We start from the raw sequence: 13,772 nt of genomic DNA, 5'->3' as shown, positions 1-13,772 counted from the left end.
TGTTTTATCTTTTTTTATTTGAGAAAATGAATATTAAAAAATAGTCAGCAATTTTAATCAGCTTGTAGCATAAGCTCCTTACAAAACAAAGCAATTGCCTGAGGTATCTCATAACAAGCCTGTTCCCTAATTAACTGCATATATCAAACCATACACAAAATATTGTATTTAATTTTGACTTTTTCATGATTAGGGTTTTAGAGGGGGGAAATCTTGAATCTTGATCACAATTTCTTGAATGTGCCTGGGTAGTCACAGAGACAAGTGTGGGGAAATTGGAATAGGAATTGCGGGGTGGAAAGGAAGCAATATGGCCATAAGAACAGTAGCTACTTTCAGCAGGTGGAAGAGAAATCTGGGGGAATATTGATAGTGGCGCATTTGCTCCTGGCCTGTATGGTACTGGGTGACAAGTATGGCTCCTAATAATAATAATAATTGGTTGTGCACAAATCAGGATTGTATAATAAATAATTTTAATAAATAACTGGGGTTGTTTAAATAAATAATTTAAAAAATAAGTAGTTCAAAGAGTCACAGTTGGAGTTCAAAGTTCTCCAAAGTCTGGGCATACAGTTCATCTATTACATCTCTCTCTTGTTTATCTTAAGTGTCGTCAAACCCAGAAAACATGTGACTTAATAAATTGTGGGAAACATGCACTAAGATTTCTTTAAGAAATTATCTCAAAATTGAAATTAAATCAGTGTTTCATTTTTTTGTGACTGTGAAATCCTAAATTTTATTATAAGATAACCCACAGGAATATACTGATGTCATCTGATATAGCCCTTTTCAACTTAATGGCCTATCAAAATGTTTGTTCAAGTAAGGAACCTGAAGATGAGTTTTACTGTATGTATTTGGGTCATGCCACATACCTATTTAGCATATGGTTAGGCAATTTAAAGTGTGTGGGTGGCTGGAGTGCTGAGCCTTTCTCCTGTTTGCACTTTCCCTGAAATACTTCTTCCTTGCTGTTTTTCTCCCAGTGGGCTGTATTTAAAGTCATGGTGGAGATCTTCTGGGAGAAAAATGGCTAGGGAGAAACTGATTCAAAGTGGGGAAGGAGTACATCATCCTCACCTTCCCACTAGCCTGAATGCTCTTTAAATCATCCCCTCTCCATTTGTAGGGGTTCAGTGGTGATCGGATTCTGATGCATGGGCCATGCTTTATCTAGTTTGGCCCTTGGAATCGTCTTTGAGCCTCGCAACTATCCTGTGGTTAGACTGAAACACATTGGCTTCTCTAAGATCACACAATGTACTTCAGTGCTGATCAGGAATGTGAACCTAGTTCTCCCACAGCCACGCCCAGCACTCTAGCCACTACATATCACTGATTCAAGTATGATAAGTTAAATATTTCTGAGGAATGACTTGATGTACTTGTCTTACCAACTGACAAAAATATTTTAGTGACTTTAGGAGCATACTAAATTGTATATTTGTGTGAGATATATATCTATATTTTATCAGGAATATAACCTGAAATGTGCTGTAATTGGCAGTATCTTATTTGATATTTTCAGAGAAAGAAGTCCCGGAGAAGAAGAAAATGAAAAAAGAAGCTGCCAGTAAGAAAGCGGCTCCTGTTAGCATACTTTTTGGTTATCCACTATCAGAACGCAAACAGATGGCTCTCCTCATGCAGATGACTGCCAGGGACAACAGTCCAGGTAATACCAAACACTCTGCACCTCTGTATGCATATTGGAGTTTATGAGCCTCTATATAGAAGGATCTGCCTATCTTCTACTGCAGCTGAATTCCATTGGCTTTCCCTCCTGCTCCCTCTGTTGGTCCTGGAAGCAGCAGGACCATTAATAGGTGCTAACAATTTACAGATTTCACTTGCTGCATTTTACACTGTACTTATTTTTATATGTGGTGTAACTTAAATATTTCACTTTCATTTGTTGTGTGCTAGTCTCTCCTTCTTGTCATCTCTGTTCACTACAGGTTCATGTGTTGTCTCCTAAGCGTTTGTAGCGTGAGTGGAATAGCTTGTACTCACAAGGTGGACAGGCAATTTTTGCCAAACTTCTTTTTCTTCTGCAACACCTCCCCCGTCTCCTATTTGGATTATCTATTCCTGCTGTTTTAGAGTATTCAAATTATAGTCCCATATAAATTTTAATATTGGTAATTTCAAAGTTGCAGGCATAATCTGCTTTAAATTATGACAGAGGCATCTCTAAATTCATATAAAAGTTTCCAAATATGATTATTTTGCAAGTTTAATCACTTTCTTCCTCATAGGAGGAAGACAGAGGCTCTATTTACACATCATGTTCAATGTGCATACAATCTGTGTACGGTGCACACCAATACAGATTTGTCTGCATGTACAATTATTCACACGTTCAATGAACAGACAGTAGAACAATTTCTATCCATATCCTGCATTTGAGAAGGCTTGTCCCCAGATTCACTTTTAAGGTGAATGCATGTACAGCCATGCACACAAAAGCATGTGCATGTAAACATACAACATAATCTCCAACTGGTTATCGACAGAGGGAGTGTGACTCTGCTGATCCTTTTGGGTCTCTGCAGCTATCAATACCATCGACCATGGTATCCGTCTGAACTTTCTGAGAGAGATGGGATTGGGTAGCACTGTTTTATAGTGGTTCCGCACCTACCTCTCTGCTAGATTCCAAATGGTGTTGCTTGGAGGCTGTTCTTCTGCAGAGTGAGAACTGAGGTGTGGAGTTTCACAAGGCTACATAATGTCTCCAATGCTCTTTAACATCTACATGAAATGGCTGGGAGAGATCATTAGGAGGTTTGGTGCCGGGTGTAATCAATATGCTGATGGCATCCAGATCTCCATCTCCATGTCGATGTCATCAGGAAATGGCATATCTTCCCTAAATGCCTGCCTGGATGAGGGATAACAAACTGAAGTTGAATCCAAATAAGATGGAGGTACTGAGTGTGTGGGGTCAGGACCCAAGAGATGGTTTAGATCTGTCTGTTCTGGATGGGGTTACACTCTCCCTGAACGATCAGGTACATAGCTTGGGAGTGTTCCTTGACCCAAAGCTCTCCCTGGTTTCTCAGTGGCCAGGAGCACTTTTTATCAGCTTCAGATGATATGTCAGCCACATCCATTTCAAGAGGTTCAGTAAATGACCTTAAAACAGTGGTACATATGCTGGTAACCTCCAGGTTTGACTATCGTAATGTCGATGTATGTGGGGCTGCCTTTGTATGTAGTCCGGAAACTACAATTGGTACAGATGCGGCAGCCAGATTGTTCTCCGGGACAACACAAAGGGACCATATAACACCGGTTTTGAAAGAACTGCACTGGCTGCCAATAAGTTTCTGAGTGAAATACGAAGTGCTCGTTATTGATAATAATAATAATAATAATTCGATTTCTATACCGCCCTTCCAAAAATGGCTCAGGGCGGTTTACAAAGAGAAATAACAAATAAGATGGCTCCCTGTCCCCAAAGGGCTCACATTCTAAAAAGAAACATAAGACACACACCAGCAACAGTCACTGGAAGTACTGTGCTGGGGGTGGATAGGGCCAGTTACTCTCCCCCTGCCAAATAAAGAGAATCACCACGGTAAAAGGCCTAACGGCTTGGGTCCAGGCTGTTTGAGAGAGCGCCTCCTTTGTTATAAACCCTGCCACCTGTTATGATCTTCTCGAGAGGTCCGGTTATGGTTGCCACCAGCTCGTTTGGTGGCAACCCAGAACCAGACTTTCTCTGTGGCTGCCCTATGCTTTGGAATATGTTTCTTGCTGAAATAAGAGTATCTCCTTCTCTGTTTGTTTTCAAGAAGACCCTCAAGACTCTCCTGTTCTCACAAGCTTTTAATTAGAATTAATTTTAATACTTTGTTTTAATAACTTTGTTTTTGTCTCGTATATTTTAATCTGCGTTGACTTTTAAATATTTTAAATTTTGTACACTACCTAGAGATGTACATGTCAGGTGGTATTAAGATATGATAAATAATGAATGCATGCATAGGGCTATTCTGTGAAGGGTAATTCCTCTGATATCTGCATTTTAACTGTACTGATATGCTTGCTCCTCTGTTTTGAACTAAATGATCTGGATTGTGATCCGTTGCATTCTTAATATTGGATACTGTGCCTGTGCAGGATCCTCATGGGCAGACTAACTAGCTCCTTGAGGCACCTGCTCCGTCCAGCACGTGCTTCGTGCATCCATTGAAATCGGTGGTTTGGGGTGTCCTTTCTTCAGTTTCTTTTTGACCACCTTAGCATTCACACTTCAGTGGAAAGATCCTCAGTTCAACTAGAAAATATATACTACTGTTTTCAAAAAGCCAAGGGAGGTGTTGTCGAAATTGCACAGACTCAAGGAAAAAAAACAAAAACGGGAATCTGAATCAGAGGAAACATCGGTTCCGTCGAAGAAACACCATAGTGCGGCATTGAGTGGTATGCCATTACCTACGTTGATGCAAGAATGCAACCTGGTGTGGGAGTCCGACATCTTGATGTTGGCGTCGAATCTAGTTCAACAGTCCTTGACACCGAAGATGACATTGTTGGTGAGCGTGTAGAGGATGGAGGGTTCGATGTCAAAGGCGAGCTCGACATCAAGAGCCACGACATCAAAGGCTACAACAGCTATGGCCTCAGCATTGAAAGCTGTGACATTGATGGACCCGACATTGACAGCCATGACATCGCGAGCAGCATCTGCAGAGTCACTTGACTTGACATTGAGGATGTTGATATCAAACCAACCCTTATCATTGAGGAGACAACTTCTGCTGTCACCGGCATGCAGTCTCCTGCAACTCCGCAAAGAGGCACGGCAGTTGCAGGGGGTGTTCGTACTGGTCATTTGTTGGCTGACTTTGACCAGGATGAAGATTTCTCCTTGGACAAAGAGAGAGCAACTTCTCTACTGGAGCTGTTGGACTCGACATCGAGCACGCCGTCAGGTTCCACATTCCAGGGTTTTCTCAGCACTGGTCTGGATATAGAACCGGATGTGGATGATGATCCAGGTCCATCTCCAAAGACACCTTCTTTATCACCTCTTCAAGCTCCCAGGCTGCAAGGAGCTGAACAGCTACTGCTGAATTTACCCGCTGCTATGGGCACTTCTACAGCATTTGTGCCTAGTACATCGGCAACAGTTGTTCCGCTGACTTGGAAGTCCCCTAGCCAGTATGCATATTCTCAGGGGCTTCATTTGCCAGTGGCTCAACCTGTACGCAAGGAGATCACTCACTCCTGTAGATTCAGGCATGCGTTGCGTGATGACTACACGGATTATCTATACTGGAAGGCCCAGCAAGAGCCAATACAACAGCCTACTCTGCCTCTCCTGTAGTCAGTTCACCATCCAGACCCTGTCCTGGTTACTACTGCTACACAGGCTGCAGAGAGTGCCCCTCAGCTTGTTAGTACTGCTACTCAAGCAGCGCAGCTAGTTCCTGCGTCAATGATTTCTGCAGCTTGCCAGACTTAAGCATTAGATCCTCCACAGCCGTGTGTACCATCACTCGAGGCTTTGCAAGCTCCGGCGGTGCCAGAGAAAATGCCAGACAAATGTAGGAGAAAGACAATCTCGCTTCCAACACCAGGTTCGCCTTCATCCCCTGAGCCTGAGGGATATTCTTCTGTCTCTGTATCAGATTCAGATAAGGCTAGCCAGTGCTCAGATTTGCCCTCTGACATACCTCCAAATCTATCGACTTCTCCCACTGAAGAACTTAAGGCTTATCATGCTCTCATTAGAGAAATTGCTGAAGTCTTAGGAATGGACTTGAAATTGCCAGAAACGGAACTTAAAGATCCAGTCTACAACATGATGGTTAGGGCCAAGTCATCTCATCCCTTAGCTCTGCCCATGATTCCAGTGATTACAAAAGGGGCAAAGATAGCGTGGGGCGTTCTTCTTACTTCAACACCCACTTCAAAGCGACTTGAAAACTTACATAGGGTGCAGGATGAGGAGAATGCTTGCTTACTACGATACGCCACGTCCAGTTTGGCTGTTCGTATTGCAAATTACGCAGCCTGTATGGCACGTTACAACCACTTTTTGTGGGATACCCTGTTCCAGGACTCTACATCTATGACTGTGGAGGAGGTCCAAAACACATTTGCTGAGCTGTATGAAAAGACAACCTCGGTTACGAGGCAACAGCTCAGTGCTTTCAAGCATGTCACAGAAACTGAGTCAAGAGCTATGGTTGCAGCAGTGACCATGCATCGTTTTGCTATGTTGTTCTGCTATGTTTTGTTATGAGAGGAGAGCTGGTCTTGTGGTAGCAAGCATGACATGTCCCCTTAGCTAAGCAGGGTCCACCCTGGTTGCATATGAATGGGAGACTAGAAGTGTGAGCACTATAAGATATTCCCCTTAGGGGATGGAGCCGCTCTGGGAAGAGCAGAAGGTTTCAAGTTCCCTCCCTGGCTTCTTCAAGATAGGGCTGAGAGAGATTCCAGCCTGCAACCTTGGAGAAGCCACTGCCTGTCTGTGAAGACAATACTGAGCTAGATAGACCAAAGGTCTGACTCAGTATATGGCAGCTTCCTATGTTCCTATGTTGTTCCTATGTTTGCTTGGTTCAGGTCCACAAGTCTCCAGCAGGACATGTGTGAACGCGTAGAAAATCTAGCATTCAACGGCAAGGGACTTTTCATTGACACCACAGACTCCACAATGGAGTCACTTAAAAAATCTAAATATACGGCCAAGACTTTCATGGCATCATCATTGGCCTCCGCTTCAGCTTTGCATAATCACACAAGGCCAACAGAGGCCTTTTAAATACCAGGAATGCAGAGATTTTAAGAGGCAGTATAGACCCTTCCAGAGATCAAAGGGTTTCGGCCGACGAAATAAGAACCAGAGCACACGTACTAACAAAGACAACACAAAACAGGGCCTTTGATTTTATGGTCAGTCCACTGCACAATCACCAACACCACAATCGCCAACAGCCAATTTCCAAAGCACCCAACATCTGCTTCATAATTGCCAACAACTCCATCAGGTTGGCAAGCCATGCCCAAGTGTGGCAAAATATAACATCAGATCAATGGGTATTCAGAATCATACAGACTGGGTATGCGATAGAGTTCAAGACTTTGCCTCCATTCTCGGGTATGAAACACAACAAGGCCACACAAGTACTTCTGCAGGAGGTGCAGGTTCTTCTAGAGAAACAGGCGATTGTACCAGTGCAGTGGACAGACAGATTGTCAGGGTTCTACTCCCACTAATTTCAAATTCCAAAACGGGATGAAGGAATCAGGGCAATCATGGATCTTCAGGGGCTCAAATTGGTTCATTTGGGCCAGAAAGTTCAGAATGACAATGTTGCAGGCAATTCTACCCTTCCTAGCCAGGGAAGAGTAGGCAGCAATGTTAGATTTAAAGGACACTTACTTTCACATGGAGATTCAGGAGAGTCACCGCACGTATTTCAGGTTCACAGTAGGAGATGTGGTGTACCAATATGCTGTCTTGCCCTTTGGACTGTCGACCGCCCCACATGTTTTTAAGAAGGTCATGGCAGTAGTAGTAGCCTATTTGTGCACACAAGGGCTTGTGGTTCACCCATATCTCAACCATTGGCTTCTGGTCAGCAGCAGCAGAGAAGAGTTAGTTTTGCAGATCCAATCCATGATTCTGCTGCTGCAGAATCTAGGAATCAATATCAATTGAAAGAAGTCGAGATTGGAGCCACAGAGATACCTAAGTTTTATAGGGGCTGTGCTGGATATGGCATAAAAAGAGCATGCTTACCTGTGGAGCGCTATCAGCAGATCAGAAGCCTTGCTCAACAATTCATGCTCACTCCAAGACAGCCAGCAGAGAAGATACAGAGGTTGCTGGGCCTCATGGCATCTTGCAACTTGACAGTACTGTACACACACCTACACATGAGGCCACTACAAAGATGGTTCCTGAAGAACTTTCATCCAAATCTGGACAGCCAGAGGAGGCATCTGACAATTCAACGCTCAGTGCTGGACTCCCTTCAGTGATGGATGGTAGATCTATTGGGAAGAGTCCCTTTTCAATCCTTGATACCAACATGGTGGGTGACATCAGATGCCTCTCTAGTGGGATGGGGGGCGCATTGTGGAGACCACCGGGTTCAGGGGAAATGGTCCAAGCTACAAACTCTGCAGCATATGAACTACCTAGAACTGCAAGCACTGTTTCTGGCTCTGAAAGCATTCGAACCCATCGAGAGACACAGTGACGCAGGTCCAAGTGGACAATAGAACAGCCATTGCCTACCTCAACAAACAGAGGGGCACAGTGTCTGCGTCTCTATGCGCCCTAAGCACGAGAATTTGGGAATGGAGCATTGCTAATATGATCTATCCGCTGGCCATACACATAAGAGGAATGGACAACATACTGGCCAATGACCTCAGCCGGACAGCGCAGTACAACCATCACAAGTGGGAGATCAACAGTACCTACCTCCGGACAGTTTTCAACATGTGGGGTCTTCCAGCAGTTGACTTATTTGTGATAGTTGCCAACAAAAAGTGTGCAAAGTTCTGTTCACGTGTTGGAATAGGCAAGGGATCCCTCAGCGATGCATTTCAGCACAGGGGGTCCAAAGGCTTCCTATACCTTTACCCACCACAGCTGATAATCAGTCATGTCTTGGCGCAAATTCCAAGAGACAATGCAACATGCATATTGGTGACACCATGGTGGCCAAAACAGCTGTGGTTTGCTCCACTGCTTCGACTAGCACAGGGAAGTTTTAACAGATTTCCACTTGTCCTCGATCTGCTGGTTTGGGAAGGAGGGATGATGTTTCATCTGGATGTAAAAACTCTACGGATGACTGCCTGGAAGGTCGGTTTCTGAAGAAAATTCTATTGAATAACAGGCGTCTGTCTACATGGCACAATTATGGCAGCAAGTGAAGCCGCTTTGCTAACTATGCTAGGAAGAATGACTTCCACCCATTCAAAGCCACAGTGAAACAGGTGCTCCTGTATATGACCTTGAAGTTGAAAGGCCTGGCCAACGTATCGCTAAAGGTCCATCTGGCAGTCATTTCTTCAAAACACAAGGGCTGGGATGGAACAACTGTGTTCTCACATCCAGAATGCAGACGCTTCATGAAAGGGCTTAATCTATATCCCCCGATTAGGCAGCCAGTAGAATCTTGGAGTTTGTCATTGGTGCTGTCGGCTCTAACGGAACCTCCTTTTGAGCCACTGGAGCAAGCGGCCATGAAGCTGTTCACTCTGAAAGTTGTGTTCTTACAGGGGCGTATCTAGGGGTAGGGCAGGCAGGGCACGTCCCCTGGGCGCCACTTGAAGGGGGGCGCCATTTTGTAAAATTAATTTTTTTAAAAAAAAAATGGCTGCCAAAAACAGAATGGCCACCGTGCATGCTCAAATGGCCTCTGTGAGGCCCTAGGTCATGCCAGGCCTTGCAGAGGCCATTTGAGCATGCGCGGTGGCCATTTTGTTTTCAGTGGCCATTTTAAAAAGAGATTTTAAAAAATGGCCACTGCACATGCTCAAATGGTCCCTGCGAGGCCTTAGAGGCCAGTGGGGGGAGGAGGAACCTTTGCAACACCCCCCCCAGCCTTTAGGAAGCCCCCCGAAGGGGCTACACGTAAAAAAATAATAATATATAATATAAGCCACTGTACACATATTCAGATTGGCACTATGTACAGAGAATCAGGGCTTGTGAATACTGAGCTGATGCTTATGAGCTAGGATTGTATTCATTTGCTCTTACTTTGCTTCTTGTAATAAGTGAGTTAAATGTGATGTCTTGCTAATAAGGCTATTAATGGTGAATTTGTCTTTGAATCAGTGTGAAATCCTTAATATTAAGGCCCACTGGGAGTTTCTTGCTCTCTTTCTCTCATTTTAACTGTCTTTCTGAAAGACTAGAATATATTCCAAGCAGTGACACAGTTTACTCTGCATATCCTTTAATTATTTTCAGAGTATCTGGGAAAAGTCAAATTCTCCATTGATTTTTAAAACTTATGTAATGGTGATGCTACAATGCATAGTAGAGAATTAGACAGGCACTTCTGTTTAGTTTTCCAAGTACACCTCCACATAGTATTTGGGTATTTCATGAGCCCCAGCATACTGAAATTTGTAGTTTTCCAGCATTTTTTGGTCTGGCTAAGTCCACTGCTAAATAGTTTTTGAAAGATTAAAAGATTAACGAGCCTGACTTGTATTTTTCAGCTGATATTATGGTAAAGTTATCTCAAAGATGGGTGTCAGATGCTTGGACAGGGGGCGCAATTTCAGTGTTTGCCCTAGGCGCTATTTTCCCTAGATACGCCTCTGTGTTCTTAATAGCAGTCACTACTGCCAAGCATGTGAGCAAATTGACAGCTTTAAGGATTGACCAGCCATACACTCAGTTATACCCTCACAAGGTTGTCATGCGCGTAGATCCAAAATTCCTACCAAAGGTGGTATCAGACTTTCATTTGAACCAGGAGGTTGTATTGCCAACCTTCTTCCAGAAACCAGAGACTGTTTCAGAGAAGGCACTGCATTCCCTTGATGTCCGCCGTGCTCTTTTATACTATCTGAAGAGGACAAAATCAATACGGAAAACAAGAAGACTGTTTGTGGCCTATAAGGGGAGAAGTAAAGGCCTCCCTATATCACGCCAGAGGCTAGCCCATTGGTTGGTGGAGCTGATTGTGTGTGCTTACAAGCAGCAGGGATTTGATCCTCCGCACACCATTAGAGCGCATTCAACAAGGGCATCTGCAGCATCTGCAGCACATCTGTCCAGAATAAAGCTGGCTGATATCTGCATAGCAGCAATAGGATCATAGGAGCAGCCATTCATCAGGTGCTATGCTATTGACTTGAGAATGGCGAGACAGGCAGAATTTTGAAGTGTACTGAAAAGAGTGTTGCCATAGCTGCAGCTTCACTGGGCCCATCTCCAGAGGCTAAGCTGACTAATCACCCAATATTATGTATGCAGTGAATCACGATCCAGATAAACAGGTTGCTCACCTGTAACTATTGATCTGGAGGTGATCCGTTGTATTCATAAGACCCTCCCAAAACCATCCCCACAACAGTAAAGCCTAGAAGTGGGAATACTTACCTAAAGTACATCAGATGGTCTATACTAGGCAGTCTGCAAGAAACTGAAGAAAGGATGCCCCCAACCTCCGATTTCAACCGATGCACGGAGCACATGCTGGGCGGAGCTGGCATCTCGAGGAGCTAGTTAGTCTGCCTGTGAGGTTCCTGCACAGGCGCAGTACCCAATATTATGAATGCAACAGATCATCTCCAGATCAATAGTTACTGGTGAGCAACCTGTTTTATTATTTCTAGTGTACACTGTACAGATAATTATCTCATGGAAGACAGACAGATCTGAATCATATACTCTTGTAATATAAGTGTTTAAAATAAGAAATTACACCAGCAAAATTTTTGATTCACTTTAATTAATGTCAGTTTTAAAAAGTTTTAAAATTATATTTTATCAAAAGACAAGCAAAACACCTATCATAAAGCTAAAGTTTTTAGAGTATGTATGGAAACAGGCCATGTATCTTGCAAGGGCGGCGGGGGGGGGGGGCGGGACCTAACCTCCCACCCATTGTCAGGTGCAAAGATGTCCCCAGGAAAAATGTTTTATATATGATCATGGAAGTAAGTAGCAGGCATTGGTTTAGTTGGGGAAAGACAACAAGATGTACTCTTTTGCAGGAGAGAAAAGAGACTCCAGTAGAGAAGGATCTACCTTTGCCTACTAATTATTTAAACTTGGCTCCAGTGGGCCAAGATTCAGATCTTGGCCATCTGAAGACAAGGTTAGTCATGACTAAGCACCACTGAGATCCAATGAGACAGGTTAGTCATTACTAACTTCCCATTAAGTTCAATAGGATTTAGTCTGAATCCTACCAAGTGTCTATTGTGAATGTAAGATGTTACTCCCTCTCAAATATACCCTTTATTAGTCAGTTTACATTGTCCATAGAATTCAAGGAGAAATACTAAGAACTAAGCCAGCTGCCTTTCGCATTGTCCTACTTCTCTGACTTTCTATTTTTACCTGGATTCTGCTTGTTGGTATGCTAGAGTAGGACGGAATTTTGGCAATAGACCTTGATATATAAATATACCTATGTAAACATATATCAAGTCACCTTAAGTGGCGCAGCGGGGAAATGCTTGACTAACAAACAGAAGGTTGCCGGTTCGAATCCCCGCTGGTACTATATTGGGCAGCAGGCAGCAGCGATATAGGAAGATGCTGAAAGGCATCATCTCATATTGCACAGGAGGAAGCAATGGTAAACACCTCCTGTACTCTACCAAAGAAAACCGCAGGACTCTGTGGGTGCCAGGAGTCAAAATCGACTTGATGGGAAACTTTACCTTTACCTTTAAACATATATCAGATTCTTGTCAAATAATATTTTTTCAATTATTCCATACTCTGATATTGAATAATATATTGCTGGTTGCTAATGGAGAGCCTCCGCAAGCTCCTAAGTGAGGATATCCTAAAAGTAATATTTCTTAATTGGGAAGAAAGTTCTTGCATGATTAAATCATCATCATTTTGATAGATTATGAACAGGTGATCTGAATCTTCCTCTGAATAATTTAATGAGAGGGTCAAAAAAATGAGTCAAGCAAATTTCATTCATTAAGGCAGAATCGTACTTATATCATGTCATAAAATTTTATTTTGTAGATCCCAACCTAAATCATCCTTTACAGACAGCACCAACACAAAAGAAAACAGCAAGTTCTTCATCACGACGACAAGACAAAGTTAACAAGAGAAATGAGCGAGGGGAAACCCCCTTACATACAGCAGCCATTAGAGGAGATATTAAACAAGTTAAAGAATTAATCAGTCTAGGTGCAAATGTCAATGTAAAAGATTTTGCTGGTAAGTTTAAAAAGTACATTATTTAGGACTGTCTAGTCTTCTGAATTTTTAGCTAGATTATTTGCCCTGTATAAAGTGCCAAGCTATGCTCCAAATGTCACTTTTAATTTGTTTGTTTTTTAAGTATGGCAAATTTGATCCTAAATGCATTTAGCTGAAGTAAATCCTATATGTTTCAGTAGAATGTGTGTTAAAGTGGTGTGCTTAGCATCATAATCTTGGTTTACTTTGGTTTCTGTTTTGTTTAAACAATGAAAAGGCTTTTTTAGTTTTGTTCTTAATGGCTATATTGTTCAAATGACTCCAAAACCTAAATAGAAGAACATATCTTGTAAGGCAGGTTTTATTAACTTTGGGTCCCCAGATGTTGTTGGACTACAACCCCCTTAATCCTCAGCCATGGCCTTTGTTGCTGGCGATGATGGGAGTTGTAGTCCAACAACTTCTGGGGACCCAAGGTTAAGAAACCTTGTTCTAAGGCAATATATAAGCAAAATGCATGCCCTTTAATTTGTTGACATTTTACAGAAATCACTTTGAGAGATTGTGAACTCAAAAACCTCGCAAGTGGCTTTTTAGGAGGTGAAAAGGGCCACAAGTGGAAGTGGGAATCGCCATCATTTATCCTGTGTGCATGGCAGTGCTTCTTTTTACACAAGTGGGAGGTTTGCATATTAACCCAGCTAAATTCAGTTATGACTGAAACCAATGGAAGTTAGTCATTAATAACTAGCTTTAGTAAGAATGGAGCTTTTTTTTTGATGGTTGAAAATCATAGTAAAATGGGGTATAAATTAGTAAATAGAAAAAATGTGTATGAATTAATAAATCACGAGAGCTGACAATTAGT

General features: G+C 42.7%; 1 protein-coding gene across 7 annotated transcripts in view; it reads left to right on the top strand.

Annotated features, from left to right (window-relative positions):
* ANKRD12 (ankyrin repeat domain 12) overlaps positions 1–13,772 on the top strand; it is a 125,510-nt gene that overhangs the window by 81,042 nt on the left and 30,696 nt on the right. For all 7 annotated transcript variants that reach the window (XM_053244094.1, XM_053244090.1, XM_053244093.1 and 4 more), the window contains 2 exons: positions 1,535–1,681; positions 12,722–12,922. In XM_053244094.1, coding sequence (XP_053100069.1) covers positions 1,535–1,681; positions 12,722–12,922 — 348 coding nt within the window. The remainder of the gene's footprint in view (positions 1–1,534; positions 1,682–12,721; positions 12,923–13,772) is intronic.

This window comes from Hemicordylus capensis, chromosome 4, assembly GCF_027244095.1.
Source record: "Hemicordylus capensis ecotype Gifberg chromosome 4, rHemCap1.1.pri, whole genome shotgun sequence".
NCBI classification, from domain to species: Eukaryota; Metazoa; Chordata; class Lepidosauria; order Squamata; family Cordylidae; genus Hemicordylus; species Hemicordylus capensis.
This window is presented reverse-complemented; position numbering and strand designations above follow the sequence as displayed.